The 19398-nt window shown below is 36.1% G+C and overlaps 1 protein-coding gene across 1 annotated transcript in view; it reads left to right on the top strand.

Annotated features, from left to right (window-relative positions):
- Positions 1-10683, top strand: part of CEP128 (centrosomal protein 128) — a 129470-nt gene extending 118787 nt beyond the window's left edge. The window contains exon 24 of the mRNA XM_042791201.1: positions 1257-10683. Within this exon, the coding sequence (XP_042647135.1) occupies positions 1257-1363 (107 nt within the window). The 3' untranslated portion in view covers positions 1364-10683. The remainder of the gene's footprint in view (positions 1-1256) is intronic.
- The last annotated feature ends 8715 nt before the right edge of the window (positions 10684-19398 follow it).

Below are 19398 nucleotides of genomic sequence, written 5' to 3'. Positions count from 1 at the left end.
AAAAACAAGTTGTCTTGAATGTTGATTCTATTGTCATAACAACTTACTCCTGTGATGTATGCTGATGTCTTTATTTATCCCTCTACGTATAATTTTTCATAAGTTCTTAAGAGTATTTGTATTGACATCTATAAATAATTAAAAGTAGAAAGACATAGTAACATCCTGGTGCTGTGGGACACCATTCTAGGCTGCTCAAGGATGAGAACCTGGAATGATTGGAAACTTGACATCACCACTTTGAAAAATGCAAATTGATTTAGTTTATCAATTAATTTTCTTTATGATGTTTCACTTTACTATGAATACTGACCACAGGAGGTACTGCTGAAATAGCATACAGTGGCATAGTTTTAGATCAAACTTTACACTGAAAAAATGGTAACTCACTGTTTTAGTAATGTTCCAAACACAGTGATTGTCATTCTCCTGAAAGTGAAAACATCTCACTTCTCCTAATCAAACTGTGAAGACTTGCTTCCTATTAAATAACTTTCGGTTGTATACTACTACAATTTTCTGGACTATTAAAAAATTACACTCTGGGTATTTACTGCTAACAATCAGGAAGGACCACTTTTCTTACACGCTTATGATACAAGGAAGGCCTTTAGAAGAAGGATATGTTGTATAAGCTCAGATCTACTTTCTTTCCCTTAATTTCTGCCTTTTGCTAAGTAATTGCTAGATGTTTGTATATTCAGATTTTTTTTCCTCCAGCACTTTATCATAAGGTGTTCTGTCAATTCATATTGTCTAGATTTTGATGCAATATAATGTATTTAGAAATAGGTATTATATATGTACCCTTCTGTGAAGGTATATACACAGTATGGCGTCCTATGAACACCTGTTCAGTGTCACTTCTTGACTTTAGTTCATGTTATTGGTAAAGATACTTCTTTGGGAATTTTCTGAGTGGTTTGTTTTGTCTTATTTAAACAAAAATGCTGGAAAATTAAAAGGAAAATAAATGTTAGTGGAATTATTAAACTTTAAGATGCAGTTTACATTTCTTCTGTATAGGAAAGCTCTTGGCTATGCCTGTATTATAATCTATTTCTCTAGAAAAATCAGTCAGTTTCTCAATTAATAGCAGTATGAATATTGAGTATTTGTAAATACCATATTACTTGCTGTGTAAATTATAATATTGTATAATGAAATATGTGTTTCATATAAACATTGTTGGTCAGACAGCAAAATGTGTTTCTATTAAGGTGTTTAATTGCTTTTTTTGTCTGACTTATTTCTAGCACTTGTGAAAAGAATGGTTCCTTTTGAGACAAGTGCCATCAAGGAAGATTCCATTAATGCTGCTGTCAGTGAAATGAAGCTGCAAGCAGAGAGTGAGAAGCAGTAGAACATTTTACAGAAACACACCAGCTTTCTCTGTGGTAAATACCATTCCACTCCATGTTGGTTTTGAACAGTAGTAATTCCATGTGCTGTAGGAGTGATGCAACCTTAATGATTCAGCTATTGCCAAACACTTAAATGATAGAGTACCAAGAGTGAGTCTAATGAACTCTTGTGATAATTTATGTAATTTGTACACCAAAGGTTTTCTGGGATTATGCTATTCTCATGTATTTGTTTCTGCAGTCCTCCTAAACTAAATTTATGGTATTCCTGAAGTATTGTGAAATGAAAGACCTGTGACATTAATCTTTGCTATAGCTTATTTACCCCTGTACAGGAATTGTTCTGACATTTGTTTTTTTATAACATTTAGTAACATTATTAATAATGAAAAAAATATTCAGAAATTACCTTTGTCTTAATATTTATTATGAGAGTCATTATACACTGTTGTGCAGACACACCTGTGATTTTAGGTTCTTCAGTTTGCAACAATCTTTAAAGAGAGAAGTGCTAAATATTAAACAAAACCAAATTTCCTCAAAATTAGTGGAAATTCTTATAATGATTTCAGGTTCAGCATATATCTGTTATAAGCTGTTTAGAATTATTCTTCTGACCAGAACAATAACCTCTGGTAAGGCACTTAAAAGCACCTGAATCTCACCCATCTGTATTAAGCATGTTGAAGGGCACTGCTATGTGGCTGTGAAAATTTTAATAGCAGGGTTTAATGATCATTTATTTATTCTATTTTGTTCTCAATTAGAAGAAGTATGTAATATTGATTTTAAAATGTTATGGAAATACAATATTGCACAGTCGTATTTGTTCAGATATCTCTATTCTAAACAAATTGGATACAATTCTGCATTACTGTGGCCTCAAACAGCACATCACAGCAGAATTTTCTGCTGTTGAAAGAAATGCAAGTGTTTCTGGTCCTTGTTTTGTCCTCCTCTCTAGTGCTTCCCGTTGAATCACTACTAATGTACCTTGAAAAAATTGCCAAATCTATCAGAGTATTGTAGCAACATGAACACTAGTGAAACCATTTTGTTTTGTAGGCTCCTTTCACATTTAAGAACCCTATTTCTTCACTGAAACAGGCTATTTTTAGCACTGTAGGTACCTCAGGCATAATTTGCAGGTCACTATGTGCCACTTGAAAACAGGACTGTTTTTTGGATAGGGTTGTTTTTTTATTTTTGTTTTTTTTTTTATAATTTTCTGAAGAAGTGTTCTGCAGTCCCAGTGGGTTCTCTGGACAGTGCAATTACCTGACAATCCCATTATATTCATCCTGTTTCAAGCAGAACTTCTTAAGATGTTTGAGAACATCCAAATCAGACAAGGAAATGGGAAAAAAAATGAATTAATTTTTATTTCATTTTCTATACACCTAAGTTACTTAAAATTGAAAGAAAAATCTGATTTGGTTAAAAAAAGCTTTCTTTACCTGTTGTATGTCTATAATGCTATGCATTGTAGTGCTGGCATTGGCTTTTTGCAGACTTCTGGCACATCTGCTCATTCAGAAGGTCAAGAAAGCAAAACAGGCACATCCACCTCTTCTGATCTCAACAGCAATGACAGGTCCAAGACAAAAACATAAACAAATAAACTTCTACTCTGGAGAAGGCAGGACAAATAGAAACCTGTTTGTGTCATGGTCTGCAAAGAGTGTGGATGTCCTGAAACTGTTTAGCTCAAGCCACAGTTACCATAAACTAAACTTACTTTAAGTGTATCCAACATTTGTAATTTATTTTTTTAATTAGATCAGAGCACAGCTGGAAATATGGTGTTTAAAGTATTTTAGCTGGTTTGCCTGGTGAAACATTAAAAAATTGCAAAATAAAATGTCACCAGCTTGTAGACTTTATAGTACCTATAAATTATGACTAGAAATATAGAAAGGTAATTTTAAAATACATTATAAAACAGTAAATCATGCTCTCAAAACACCTCATGTTGTAATGAGGTCTGATGCATGGATTGCTGATGGATAAATATATGCCCAACCCACTTTACTGAAGTTGAAACAATTTTTGAGGTAAAGCACCTGTTGGTAAATGACTGGAGCTGTAAGAATCTCAGCTGAGAAGTAATACACAGAAAAACAATATCCTCTCTTTTTCCCAAGAAATTTGTAAAAATCTGGATATTGATTGCGCTTACCATTTTATGTATTTATACATTTTTTTCCTCAATTGTAACTCAGAAATCTGAAGTCTGTTTCCTTAAAACAGTATCACTTCTGCTTTATAATGTTAGAAAACTAAGGACAATCAGTCTGAACTCCCTCATTATTACATCAAATATTAAGTCGATTTTTGTACAACTCGGGACAGAAACATCTACTAGGTGAATAATTTTGCCTTTAAGACTTTAAATATGCTCAGTGTTTAGTATATTTGTCTTTGGCCAAGTGACTGGGTTTCCAGCAGAGTTTTATATCCTTTTTTAAAATTTTCTAAAAAGGCTGGGGTAACAGAAGGGAAGAAGTCAAACCACAAAAAAAAAAAGAGGAATTTTTAATGAGTAGGCTTGCAGACTCCAAAGCCAGGAAATTCTTTCTTAAATTTACCCTTTTGGCATGGCAGTCCAGATAGCATGTAATATTTGTCTCTCTTCCACCTTTGATAGAGGTTCATATTACAAAGTGAATTTTGTTTCCTTTTTACTGAGGGCTAAAGTTCTATTCGTGACATTATGTGAAACTGTCCCTTCGTGGTTAAAGAAATAATATTTTTTCCATATTGGCCTGAAATAATATTCCTCTGACCAGTTTCAGTTTTTAAAGTAGAAAACCAGATAATATTTTAATAAAACATTTTGTATATGTCAGATCTTAAAAATTGCTGTCCCTCTGGGCAATCAGATTTTTGTAATGCTTTAACTCTTTAATGACCCATTCCTTGATTCTTGCCCAAAGTTTTCAATAACCAAAAAATGTGGTATGACACCTGAAAACTGTGGTTTGTTTCTTTGTTCTTTTCAGCATTTGGTAAATCAGGCAACTTTGTATATATGTACTAAGTGCATACACATTTAACAAGCTAGTATCAGGCATCTGTGTCTTTTTAATGCTGTCCTGAAATACAGTCGCTCAATATTGTGCTTTCGGTAATCCACTGGCCCTTTATTTCATCATCAAATAATTGTCTCTTGAATAACCTTTACATTTTATGCCCTTTAGTTCCTTAATGTTTTACAGCAGACTTAAGAGTACTTATTTTTAATTATTTTTGAGTTGTCACTAAATATTCAAAAATTTATTTTTATTATGTAATTATGTCCACCTAAGAAGAAAGATCAAAATAAAAATTAAACTTCATCCCGGATAAAAAATAAAATTTTACATTGTAAAACAAAGCAATTTTCTTACATTTGCTTCTCAAAGTTTTGATGGAAGCCAGTCTTCAGTGATGGTGAAAGTACTTCTTGGATATTCAAACCTCAGCCACATTTTTACTAGCTATCCCATGAAAGTAAATAAAGAAGATATATTACAATTCCTTAGAACAAAGAAAATAATACTATTCAAAAATCCACTTTTGAGCTAAGGAATCTGCATATCAGTTCATCTCTGGCTTACAAGGCATATTCTGTGCACTGTGTAGCAGTGAATGAATTTTTCATAAATGAAAGTGCCAATATTACTTTGAAAGTAAACAAGTAGGTACTTTTGTAACAATGATACCATTTTTATGGCTAAAAATTAGTCGTATGAAACTGAATAACATCCTCATACTACATTCTACAACATGCAGAAGAATTTATTTGTGAATTTATGTGGGACTGCTTGTTACGATTGAATTTTACAATGGCTCTGTTAAACTCTTCATGTTCAAAGTGTGTTAGTAATATATTTATCTCTCTCTAAGCCCTGTGTTCATCTCATGGAAGTAATTGATACTGAAGTTAATGTGAGCTGCACACCCATATCGGGGGATGCAGCCTTGTCAAAAACGGATGTGCAGGAGGACATCACACAAATTCCTGTGGTTTTGATCTAATTGTAGAATTTTGAAGCAGATATAGAGGAAAACTAGTAGTAGAAGGAATGGGAATTACCTCATGGTAAAATTAAAATTTCAAAACATTTTTATTCTTGGTGTATTCATTTAAAAACTGCTTTAGAGCTAGTACTTGTATCTAAATATAAGTGATCCCTAAATAAGTTTCCAGATTGGATAAATTATTTTTCTTACATACTAAAATACTTTTTACTCTGGCACAACATATCTTAACTCTTTACTGTAAGCATGTCTAGGCTGTTATGAGTATGAACTCTTGCTTTTCTATGTAAAGAATTGAATTACATTTTAAATCTGAAGAACATGTTAGTGCTGTATACAGAAGTACAGCAGAGCAGAATCTGATAACCTTGGTCTTTTAAAAATCTGTAAACTAATGTCTCTGGGAATGTTGACAACAAAAATGAAGAAGATTGCTGTGGTTAAAATACAACAACATCCAACATTTATCATTTGTGCTAACAACAATAGCTCTCATGTTTCTAAAACTGAAGTTGCACATCTGTCATTTTTTAGGCTGCAAGAATTAGATTTTGTTTTCTCTTGCCTTAATAGTGGCAAAATCTGTAATATCATGAGCCTTGAGAAAATACGCAGTGATGATAGTTTTTAAATTTCTAGTAATTTTAATTAGGTACCTACTTGGTGATATTTGGAACTAAATATTTTTTGGAACCTGACTGTTAACATGTTTTCATTGAAATATTACATTTAAATACAAGAACTGCATAAAGATCTCTTTTAGGATAATTCTGCTGTCTTTATTTAGCGACATGGCTCCTTAATATATATATGTTTTGCTTGAATAAGTACAGCAATTGTTCCTGAGTTGTCTGTTATTTTCATCTGTCTTCAGACCAGAGTTGTTTTGATCTTAGACTGATTTTCTCATCTGCCATCTACAGTGCACTAGTATGTCATAAGACATACCATCATTTCTTCACTTACCCCCTGTTAATAATTTTGGTAGTTGTTATGCCCAGGGAATTGAATTACGTTAATTTTGAAGACAGTTGTTTCTTATAATTTCTTTTCATATGAATTCTACCACTCTTATTTGTTTACTAAAATAAAACCTACTTGGTAAACTGGCTAACATCAGATCACATGCTGCCTAATTTTAAATATTATCGCACAGGCAAAAGTAAATGTGTCTTACCATGTTTGTCTAGATTTTCTAAATGCTACCATTCATTCTACTATCGGTTTGTAGAGCAAAATTGTTGTTGCAATAACCCTGAAATATTATTGATTTTGGGCAGAAAAAGAGGCTACAACTAATTTAGGAGATCTGCGTAAGTGCTTAGTCTAGAACCTAAAAAAATACATATTGCAAAATATAGTTCTTCAGTGTGTCGATACCAAATTGCCCTCAGTAGAAGCAGTTGCCAACATCTAAAATATTTCAGAGAAGCAATACCAAAATTTGCTAAAGATAATCATGGAATCATAGAATCATTTATGTTTGAAAAAACCTTTAAGATCGTCAAGTCCAACTGATCGCACAGTATCATTCTGCAAATATGGATTTCTGTGTCGCTCATTATTAAACAAGCACTGAACTGGGAAACCAGCCCAATTTATGCTCCGGCATTAGGCTCTTCACAGAAACCATCAGTGACCCAGTTTTGTAGTTAGTGTAGAAAATGATGAAGATGAGCTGTGTTTTACTGCTGGTCAAGAGAATAGTTTGCATCTGTGGCATAAGCTATTTTGTGTACAAAGCTCAATGAGTGCACCATTTTTAACGAGGCTTTCACTGCTGGGTGCAGCACTAACAACACATTCTCATCCAAACAGCTGCAACCATGAAGACATCATGTAGCTGGCAGAATTTTTGTTACATGTTTTGACTAACAGAATGTCAATAAGTCCATCAGAAACCATGGAGTTGTTTGTTTTGTTTTCACCAGAGAGGTTTCCAGTGCAGTCATAAAGCTAGAAAATGCAGAAACCTTAGTGAGTGGTGAGGCTCACTAGTCACACAATGTGAATCTGTTAGCCTGTTGACCATTGAATGATTAGAGGTCTGTAAATTAACAATAGACTAATCAACAAAGTTTTTTAAAAGTAGGACAAAATACTGTTATTTGGGAGATAAAAAAATCTCTGTGAAAATGGAAAAATCAAGTATCAAAAGTCATGGAACACTTCATTTTTCCAGAATGCAAGTAATTTCTTAAACTTCACTACTGTGACAGCCTTTTATAAACTATCTTTGAAGGCCCTGAATATATTAATCAACAGACATCAATCCCACTTCATGTCAGCTCTTACTGTGAGAGACTTGCTCACTTTGATTTAGACTTAATTATGTCCCATTCTTTGGGAAATTCTGTTACGTGCACTGTGCACTGCATCTCAGACTTGGAATAATTCCATTGGTAATAGCTGATGTGCTATGTATGGAGTGCTGGCTGGTACAATGTGTTTTAACAAATAGATCAGATGTTCAAATTTCAGCCTTTGTATTACATTGCCAGAAGAAAGTGACAAATAGATAAACATTTAGACTGTAGGTAAGAGTGTCCTTTTGGTGTATTACTGTGATTTTGAAGGTGAATCACTTTTGAAGCTGAGATTTCTATATGTGCTTATTAGGAAAAGCTGATTTTTAAATTCTTTCTTTCCTTGAAGAGCATGAGAAAAAAATGTTAGTCACTTTTGAGTTCTGGAACATCTTTTGTCATTTTATCCTGCCAGTGTCTCATTAATTTGGGGATAACTAAAAAAGCAGCTAGTTCTGATACCTCATTACAAGCACTCCTAATTAAGTTGATGCATGAGTCATTTGCCTCCAGATCTTTTGTTTTCATTTAATTTGAATAAAATACAGTGTTTTTTACATTTAGTATTCTAAAACTGGAACAAAATTAGTCTTGTGATCTAGCTTTTAGGTTGGGAAATTCTAAAACTAAGATTGTCTGGGTGTCTTGTCCATGTGCCACTGAACTTATTACATCACATTTTGCAGTCAACTAGTACCACTGCAGTATGCCATAAAGTGACCTTAAAGAATCTGCAGAATTTCAATGAATTACACAGATGCAGGATGTCTCTGTACTGGTGTGAAGCCAGAAAGGTCGGTTTAATACCTTTAAACCTTGTTGTACCTGTTCATGTAATGGAGATAGGTGTAGTGGAATGAAATTCCTCAATGTGCGATTATTTCCTGACATAAAGTCCTTGACAGACCTTTCCCATTCGTTAAGCAAGGAGTCCAGCTCCTGATTTAATATAAAAGGCTCCCTGACCACATTCCCATATAAACTCAACTCTCAGCAGGGTATTAGGGACATCTGTATGAAAAAACGTGTTTCTGTCTTTTCTCTGTTAGATTTTCATCTTATCTGTCCTTTCTCATGAGTTTGATTCTGTGTGTACATATAGACATGTTGCTACTTTTCATTCCTGTAAAATACACCAGAGAAGGCAACGTGTTGAAGCTCACATTTCTGTAGAAACCAGAACTATAGAAGTTTCCTTCAAAATTGATTTCTGAAATGTAAAGGTGTGTTCAGACTGCTAATAGCTATGTAGACACCATGTATCGTCCTGTTCACATAATTACGTATCTTTAGTATAAACAGAGACACGCATAAACATGTTCATACACTGTAAAACTTTACTGGTCAAAAAGAAAATTAATCCTTTGTGCTTGGAAATCAGTAAAGCTAACAGAAACCTTGTCTCTAATATCGGTGGAGTTATGATTTCATGCTGAATTTGAGAAAAGGAGGGAGAAAAGTTCTCAACCTACTTTTTCATTGCGTTTTGGAGGTCTGCAAGTGTACAATATGTGCTGGTCTGGCAATCAACAAATACTGAAAAATCCATGGTCTTATAAAAATAATTTCATAGTAAACCGTAAACATTTAGAATAATTTGGGACTATTGCATTTTTCTATTTTAGATTTTTTTTCAAAATCTGATAGATGGGATTTTGAGTTCATTTTGGTTCTTGTAGAAGTGTTTTTATTTTTCAAGAAGACTTAAAACAAATTTAGTTTTGTAATGAAAACTACTGTTTCAAAATAATGAAACCTTCTCAAAGGAGAGATACTTCATCTGTTAAGGTGTATCATTTGTATTTCACACTCACCACTAAATGTTTTGTTTCACATCAGTTTTTCAAGAAAATCTGGTAATTCATTAAGTACCTAAAATAGGAATTTTCATATGTGTAGCCAGAAGCTGATTTTACCTTACATCTAAATACCAGCACTATTGATAGACTTTTTTTTTTTTTTTTTGAACAAAAGACTCAAAATAAAACCAGTTTTGATTATTTGTTAGGCATTCTCTGACAAATCTTTTTTTTTTTTTTTGTCCTGTGATATTTTTGTCCCAAGATAGCTTCCCAAAGTGTTTGTATTCCAGTTTTTCCATTATCTGCCATCGTCGGGGTGGGGGGTGTCGGAAGACAACTTAGCTATCATGAGAATTACATAGTGGGTTAAAAAAATATAGAATCATAGAATCATTTAGGTTGGAAAAGATTCTTAATATCATCAAGTCCAACCAAACTACTCCTTGACTTTTACTTTCTGTGAATTGCATGGATGCAAATAAAACTAAGTCTACAGTTTGCACTTTCAGAACATCTCTTGCAGGTTGAGGAACAAAGCACTGTAGAAGTATTAAAGGAGAAACTTGTTACCATGTTATTCCGAAGCCCAGGTCCTCATCAACCTGTGAAGTTTGTGGTACTCACTCACACACATGAGGTCTGACTCACGTGTCACACCAGTTTGATTATGGTGTGGGTGCATTGACTTCAGAATGCCTATGCTTGATTTATACCAATATGAAGCCAGAATCAAATCTCATGTATTGAGTGTAAGGACCAATCAGAACACAAAGTGCTGAGATTGTGCCAAGTGGTTACAGTATGAGGTGTATGAAAGCTGTCTGTTGTGCAATGAGTACGTTGCTGCAGACTGATAGCTTGACACAGAGTCTGCCGGTATGTTTAAGGTTGGTTAAGGGTCTTCCTGGAAATTTCATATGTTAATTTAATGTCACCATTTGTACCTACTTTCTGCAATCAGAATATAAAATGTTAGCCAATGAAGCAGTAACAAAAATATCAAACTGCATTACCTTCTGCTGACTTGGGACTTACTCCAAGCTATTCTTGAAAGCAAGGTCGCAAGTGTTTATTGCATCTCAGGAGACAGTACCTTTGCAGGATTAAAGCTGCTAGCTCATAATTTAAAGTGTAACATGGAACATTGTCATTTTTGTAATCTAACAAAATAAATTATTTTTTCAAGCAGTGCATAGCATCTGTATTCATTTGTCTAACACTGCCAAACTTTTGTGAAGACCTGTTTTATGTAATTGATCTTTTTTGTTTTGTATGAAATACAGATGTGTGATGTGGATTTTTGTTGTCCAATTTTGCTTTTTAACTTGCCTCTAAGAACATAATATACTCTTGGATTTTTTCTTTGTTTTCTTCTACTATAAATTTTGTTTAAAAACTAAGATGGTAGTTTCACGGTGAGTACTTTTCTTCAAAAGTGTGTGTTTAAAACACTTATGTAGATAAAAGATTTGTTTACCACTATGAACTGAAAAAATAAATCTGGCAACATACTGTAGTGTTACAGTAAGGGTGGGTCTTTACATTGGCCATGAATCCCTGTTTTCAGAGGTGTCCTTGAATGGGATAAGGCTGTTGTGCCTCTAGCCTCTTACAGAGTGTGAGTAACATTCATTTGACTGAACTTGGGTTTGGACAGATACTGCCTCCATAGTCAACAGTGTACCTGGGATCTGTGGTATCATTCATCTTACCCCGAAGTAAACACCCAGGGTTTGATCAAATAAATTGCTATATATAATAACTATATTGACTAGATCTCCATTTAGTAAAATGGGAAACCAGACAGCTACCTTAGAAGCATATGCCTGCATTATAGGCACAAGTCAGGCGGGGTTCACCATGTCCACCCACAGGGCGGGGTCTATCCGTGTGTGCATCATCTGGATTCCAGGATAAGGTCTTGATGACCTTAAATAAAAGACATCACCGGGGTCAGTGGAACAGGATACAGTTAAACATGCAAAGAGATTGAGCCATCACAGTATTTAATGGAACAAAAATAATTGTTGCTGAAAAGTTCCACAGAGCTAAATTTATATGGAAGCATTTAAGGGAAAAGCAAAGCTTTGCATTATATTTTAAAATACATAGTAAAAAAAAAAAAAAAAAAAAGAAATCCTTATTCTGGTTTCTCATAACAAGATGGCCAAACTACAGTTTCTTTATATCCTGAGAAAGGATATATATACTCACTGAAAGTTTATAAGGCTATATACTCACTGAAAGTCTGTAACAGTTTTACTAATTCAGTTCTCAATTACATATTCCCCTGCCTTTTGGAGTTAAGAGGTTTTGCATGTCTTTTACATAGTCTTGTGATCTGCAGTTGTTTTATGATAAACATCTTTTTCCCTTCTCAGACCATTTTTTAACTGACCTTGGTGTCTGCAGAGTTGTTTCTCTCACATATTCTCACTCTTTTCTACTCGTTGCTGTTGCTCAGCAGTTTTTTTTTCTCCTTCTTAAATGTGATATCCCAGAGGTGCTACCACTGTCGCTGATGGGCTCGGCCTTGGCCAGTGGTGGGTCCATCATGGAGCCAGCAGGAATTGGCTTTATCAGGCATGGGGGAAGCTTCTAGCAGCTTCTCCCAGAAGCCCCCCCTGTAGTCCCTGTACTACCAAAGCCTTGCCACACAAACCCAATGTACATCAGTATGTTGGCTCTAATTTTATCTGTAAAACTAAGGTCAGTTAGGTTGAAAAAGCGGCCGATACTTGACAGTGTCCTGTAGCTATGTCAACAGAAATCATGAATTTACAAGCTTTCATACACACAAGCAGTACATGAATAGGAACAGTCACTAATGCCACAGAAACAGCAACAAGGACAAATTTTACTGTGAATGTTTTATATTTCATTGGAGCAGATATTTTACAGAAATATATTTTGAATACATTCTTGCATTTAAGAAAAGACATTTGAAAGTAACAGTAACTGACATTAAGTAATTATGCCTTTTAATTGGATGTGAAAAAGTAATCTTTGGTTCCAGCTACTGCTAGGCCACTGCTATTCACATTTTCTGGGGTTTTAGAGGTGGGTTGGCCTAAAATATATTAAGTTGTAATAGCTCTCACCTAGGATTATTAAAAAAAAAAAAGCGTAAGAGCTTTGGCCATCACTTTTCTTGATAGACTTCTTAACAGTTCTTGATTTAAGCTGGAAGTTCTGGCCAAATTCCAACTTAATTTGTTACATACACTTTTTCTACCCTCTGGCATTTCACTGGAATATGGAATTTTTTCTTCATATCAATGTTGCATTTTTTTTGCATGACTGTTCTCTGTGGGAGGCAGGATAGATTAGTCCACAAATGATCAGGGCAGGGAAAAGAAAAAGAGAATCTGAGCAATATGAACTTAGAGCTGTCCTACACTCTAAATACCCGACACAGGTATGTAACCTTCCTGTGTCTCACAGAACTGATTTCTGAAGCCTAGGACAGTTGATGTGCTTATAAATCTATAATTTGAATATAACTATAAAATATACAAGATCTATGCTTGTATCTGTTGGTCCACATTTTTAAATCACACTGCTTATATATAAATGATATGGTCTCAGTGTTAGTAACAATGTGGAGAAGGAGCTTGAGGGTATTCATAGAATAGTTTAGGTTGGAAGGGACCTTTAAAGGTCATCTAGCCCAACCCCCCTGCAGTAAGCAGGGACATCTTTAACTAGATGAGGTTACTCAGAGCATCATCCAACCCAACCTTGAATGTTTCCAGGGATGAGGCATCTACCACCTCTATGGGCAACCTGTTCCAGTGTCTCACTGCCCTCACAGTAAGAAATGTCTTCCTTATATTTATTCTGCATCTACCCTCTTTTAGATTAAAACCATTACTGCTTGTCCTATTGCTACAGGCCCTACTAAAAAGTCCTTCCTCATCTTTCCTGTAGGCCCCCTTTAAGTGTTGAAAGGACACTATGAGGTCTCCCCAGAACCTTATCTTCTTCAGGCTAAACAACCCCAACTCCCTCAACCTGTCCTCACAGGAGAGGTGTTTCATCCCTCTGATCATTTTTGTGACCCTTCTATGGACTCAATCCAACAGGTCCATGTCTTTCCTGTGCTGAGGACTTCAGAGCCAGACACAGTAATCCAGGTGGGGGTCTCACCAGAGTGGAGTAGAGGGGCAGAATCACCTCAACCTGCTGGCCACACTTCTTTTGATGCAGCCCAGGATACGGTTGGCTTGCTTTTTTCATGCTTGGCCTTGTTGAATCTCATGAGATTCACATGGGCCCACTTCTTGAGCTTCTCCAGGTCCCTCTGAATGGCATCCTGTCCCTCAGGTGTGTCAACCATACCGCTCAGGTTGGTGTCATCTGCAAATTTGCTGAGGGTGCACTCGCTCCCACTGTCAATGTCATTGATGAAGATTTTAAACATGGCTTGTCACAGGTGAGCCTGATATTATCCCCTTCCCCCTTCAAGTCTCATTTAAAGCTCTGTCAATCATCCCTGCTAGCTCACAAGAAAAAACCCTCTTCCCCCTTTGAGAAAGATGAATCCCATCTGACACCATCAGGCCTGGTTCTGTGTGGACCATCCTATTATCAAAAACCCCAAAATTCTGGTGGTGACACCAGCCACGGAATATTGCAGTTCCACTGTAAGGCACAGAGCCGTAGGAAATCTGGCTTCATTAATTTCAGAACTGCTTGGGTTTCTTACACGATTTTCCCTGAGATGAATTTGTAGTTGGTAATATGTGAGTATGAACATGTTTACAAGTGATCCTAAAGAGAGGGAAAAAAACACTACCCAAACAAACTATTATTTTTAAAATCTTCCCACTGCTTCTGAAGGTCAAATTTCAAGTACAAATCCATTCTGTTTTTTTTTTTTTTTTTTTTTTTTTTTTTTTGTTGTTGTTGTTTTTGTTGTTGTTGTTGTTTTATATGTTTATAAGTATGTTGGCTGGCATTTTTACCTTGCAGTGGACAAAGAGCAGCTTCAACTCTAAGATACTGGGTTTTGCCAGATTTTTTTAAAGAGGTAAAAATAAAAAATAAAAAAAAAAATGTTATACATGTCCCCTATATATACTGGAACTTCTAAAATATTGTACATTTACTTTGCTTTTATCAATTTTTTAGTGATGTTTATTTTCAATGTTTCTTATTTCCATCTGCAGCTTCCGTTGAACATAGTGAAAGCAAAGCAGTTATATTACATTTTTAAATGTTTTTTAAGGTCTGTGCTTAGTTGAAGTCACAGGTGCTCCATGTGGAGCATGATGGAATTTTGCTGGCACTTTATAAGAAAGAGTTACAACAAGAATAATAATAAATAGTCTTAGTAATCCACAGTGAAAAAAAAATGCCAGAAACATCCTATTATATGGGGTCTGCATTACTAAACCATTTAGGAATTGGGATTCCATTGTACTAAATACCACAAAAAAAGAGGAAAACTTACTGCAGGTGCCTTTAAAAAGCTTTTAAAAGTAGAAATATATATGCAAATTTTGTATTAGCTTGTTTCAGCTCATCTTTCCTAAAGAATTGGTAATAGAATTCTCCCTGGAGTCAGCAGATATGGAAGAAAGGTATTTTAGAACTACTGGAAATTTTGGGTGGGGATCAGCATTAACTGGAGCAGTCTTGTATTGGTGGCCTATAGTGTTGGCCTGTGTTCTGGCCTAGTGTACTCTCCCAAAGTATTGGGTATCTCTCCATTGCTTCTGGAGGAGGTACCAGTGTATAGCTGTTAATGGAGACTTCAGCTTGAGCTGCATCCCTTGACAACAGAGCTCTGAGGATGGCAGACAAATACACTACTGGTTCTTTCACAAGTGAAAGCAAGAAGTTTATTCTAGTCTCCTTTTGGATACCTTAATATGTGATCCTTAGGTAAAATTGAAAAAGGAGGAAATACTCTCTGGAAAAGGCTTCCTGAATACCACTGCTGCAAGCACCAATAGTTCTCCAGAAGACAGGATAATTATGAGGACAAGTCAATCAACGTCTCTGATGCACTTAGCTATGCACCCCATTACAGCTCAAACAAGATTTTTCAATGAGTGAGGAAGGTAGATTGATATAAAGAGTAGGAAAATTGGTTTCATGGGAATTTCAGTGGTAGTCTCAGGAAAATGCATTTGTTGTGTTCTCAGATAGAAGGTCCAGTTGGCCCTAAGTCAGTAGTCTGGACCTTTACCTTATGCTTGTTTTGTAAGTCACCTTATTGAACTATACACAGTGGTTCTTCCTGGCCTGGCCCTGTGTACCTCCCAGTGCCTCTAATTCAGATAGGAACTAAACCAGAGTACAAGATTGTGTCTACAAAAGATTCCCAAGAATTGTGGAATAAGAACAATAGGCAATGCTGAAAATTAATCTGTGGATTTTATCTCAGGTGCTGAGAATCCTGAAACAATCTGTCTACAGCAATGTGCAAGCCACTTAATTAATTTTATGATAACTTCCAAGCAGGCTCTGAATCGAACATAGACTGCTGTAACCAACAACAGTGATAGAGATGAGTGCTGCTTATCATTTCTTTACAGTCCCTTGGAACAAACTGTATCTATGACTTTGCTAAGAGATGGTTCCAAAACTTCTCCCCTCATCCACCCTTTCTAGAAAAGCAGTGTTATTTCTTTTAATTTATTGTAAACTTAGTTTTGTGGTAGAAATAGAATAAACTCAACCTTTATGGCATCCACCAAATATAGACATAACAAAATTTACCAGCATAAATCAAGTCAGGAGAATAGGTTTTCAGATTTTATGGCCAGGTTTTTGGTAATTTTTTCAGAATTTCTGAGAGTTGCTCTATTGGCATCTCTTCTGTTGATCTTACCCTCAGGGCACATGCAATTTTCCATTTCCCAAATCCTTTTGCCTTGTAATCCCCATGAAGTGGGTCACATTTCCTTTATTTGTTTGAGTTTATACATCATATTTCTTTAAAAAGAGACTAATGGGGTCAGGAACCTTTGGAGAAAGACAGGAAGATGACTGCTCTCCAAGGAGTAGCTGAATGTTATTAGGCAGAGAAGTTTTCAGTAGGTGGGGTGGGGTGCTCAGAAAGGGAGAACTCAGCAAGAGGTGAAGATAGGATGTTGCAGAAAGAAGGAGGGAACAGACACACAGCCAAGCCTGAGAGGTGGTGGAAATAAGCATTCCTGGGGATTTAGGAGGGACTGTGCATCATTTGCTGCATCACAAAAAACCACCGTGTTGCTGGTCTGAGACTCGGCCTGGAAGAAAGGACTCATTTGTGGGCAGGAGGAAATTTGTTTAGAGGTGCTTTTAATCTTACCCTGCTTTACTTAAACATTTTAACATTTCTCTTTTTTTAAAAAGGGATAATTATTCTAACCTGTGTTCTGACAACACCTCTTTTTTCCTGCCTAAAATCTTTGTAGTTTTGGAGGGGGAATTTGCTCTATTCCATCCCTGGTTGACTCAAGCTCTTTCTTTTTCAGAATTCCATCTCTTTTCAGAGCAGGCCAAATGCTGGAACTGTATCATTGGTTACCCTTTTCCTCAGAGTCTCAGTATACAAGCCTCCTGCTCAGCAGCACTGTTTACATGCACCTGTCCATCTTCATTCTTTTGTTTGTTCCTGTTCGCTGCCAGCCATTCTGATCTGTCCCCTAATTTTTCTTCCTGCCTCCTGTTCTTAGCTCCAGCCTCTGTCCTTGGAGGAGCCAGCTCCACCTCTTCCACTAGAAGGCAATTAACTAGTCACAAGCTGATTAGAAATTTTTTTTTCTTCTTGATATCAATCACATCGGTTCTTAACATGCACCTTATCCGTCTAGCAAGGATCTTTATGGTTCAGTTCATGAAGGAAAACTTTCTTGCTCAATTCAAGCTATTTCACATGTTTCATTGCTGCTTGAAGTATCTTGATGCTATGGCTACTGCTGGCACTGGCTAACAGCAAACCCTGATTTAGCCAACTTTCATCCTACATTTATTGGCAAGAACTGAGCTCAGAGCAAATTGCCCAAGGTTCAAATGCTCTGTTATAAAGTACCTGAATGCAACGTAGAGCAATACTCTTGGGAATGTAAACCCCAAGAACTGTGGTACCATTTCAAACAAAAGTTTAATCTCATCTAGAATCCTGTCTCCAGATATCAAGGAACAGTACTGAGACCTTGACAAATACATTGTGTTTTTTTTAAGGGTATTTTCATAGCATCTGAAAATTTTTGTTTCATGGAGTTTCTGAACCTGTGGTGACAGTCTTGTATTTAATAATAGCCTCAAGGTTTATTTTTTTCCATGAACTTGTGCTGACACTTTCTGAACCTGTATGAACTTCTAGCACCCACAAGATCCTTCAGCAATGAGTTCTGCTACTTAACCATGCAGTGTGGGTGTAGTCATGCATTTGAATATGCCTCCTGCAAGTTTCTAATTCAAGTGACCTAATTCTTACTATAGTAAAAGAGAATTTGTCTCCTGAAGGCCTTTCTTTTATCATAAAATGTGTTCTTCTAAAATGAGTGTAGAAAGTAAAAAATTCATGTTGTTTCTTTCCTGGTCAGTCTCTGCTGTGGCTGCCTGATATGTTGCATGTACTTCAGCAGCAAGGATCCATCTGGATGGAAATTTTTTAACAAGGAAGAAACATTTATTATTGGAGTTGTTAGTTACTGGAGAGAGGTTTTCCCCTTCTGTCTCTATCCTGTGGCACTTGGAAGACACTTGGAACCAGATATCCCATGACCTCTGATGGAGGATCTGTCCCTTAGACACACTCAAGAGAACACTTTTTTCTTCTGAGGAAGCTGTTCTGCTGAACAGATAAGATGAGCTAATAAAAGAAATGTGACTAGCTCGTTTAGATGCTTGAAGGGAATGAATGAACAAAAGACACCTGGCACCTAGCAAAACTGCTTCTTTCAAAGTGGAGTTTCTGAATGAAGTTGGGAGGAATGGTGTTTCCTGTTCCCTCAAGTAGCCTAGACTAATCAGGTATGTCACTACAACTGCATCTTTTTATCAAACAATAGAAGATTGCTGTTTCATGTTGGATTGTTGTTTTATACTGGAATTCAAAGCCCATGTAATCTCTGTTGGATCTCAGCAGGCTGTTCTAGCATGGAGAGAATTACCCTTTGTGAGATACTACAGTGTACAGGCAAACCTATAATACACCAACAGTTCTATTCAAGCATGCACAAAATTTAATCTGCAGAATACCAGCCACTACTGCACACAGCTGGGCTCTTAAATCAGCTCTCATCTCTGCCTGTGTGGAAGTGTCTTCATCGTTGTCTGATCCAAAGGAGTTCAAGTTTTTTCAAACTTAGCATTTCTGGGGGAAGTCCATTGTTTTGTGAAAGATAGGCGTGTTTTTCCTTAACAATTCCTATGACCACTGGAGTCTTGGCCTACTGCTAGCAATGTCTGTGCTACAGGCAGTAGAGGGGGTATTGCAGGGAGGGGCTGTTCTTCACTAAAGTCAGTGCTGACAGCCGTATCCTCCATGGTGCCAGAAGGACTGATGTGGGTGACTCAAGAGGGGTTGTTCTTCCATCTGTTTTAGTGCAAAAACAATGTCCCAGCAGGGTGCTGGAAGCTAGACGGGGATGAGATGTAAAAGCCTACTTTTCAATGCTCCATTACTCTGTTTAGTGTTTGCTTGTCTTGTCTATTGTGTATTTGATTAAGCTTTCATTATTATTTATTATATTTTTAATGCTACATGCCAGATACTGTGGATGCAATGAAGACGGCTGATAAATAATATAATCAGTAATATTTGCAAGAATAATTTTGTAAATATTGTCCCCTTGCATAGTGAGTAACCCCAGTGAGCTGGTACTTCTACAAAATATTTTGCTAATCACACTGTTTCTGTAGCTTTTCTTCCTACATGCCAAACTTGTAATTAAATCAGCC

Source organism: Tyto alba, unplaced genomic scaffold, assembly GCF_018691265.1.
Source record: "Tyto alba isolate M040663 unplaced genomic scaffold, T.alba_DEE_v4.0 Super-Scaffold_18, whole genome shotgun sequence".
Lineage (NCBI taxonomy): Eukaryota > Metazoa > Chordata > Aves > Strigiformes > Tytonidae > Tyto > Tyto alba.
Note: the sequence above shows the minus strand (reverse complement) of the source record. Positions and strands in the feature narration are given on the sequence as shown.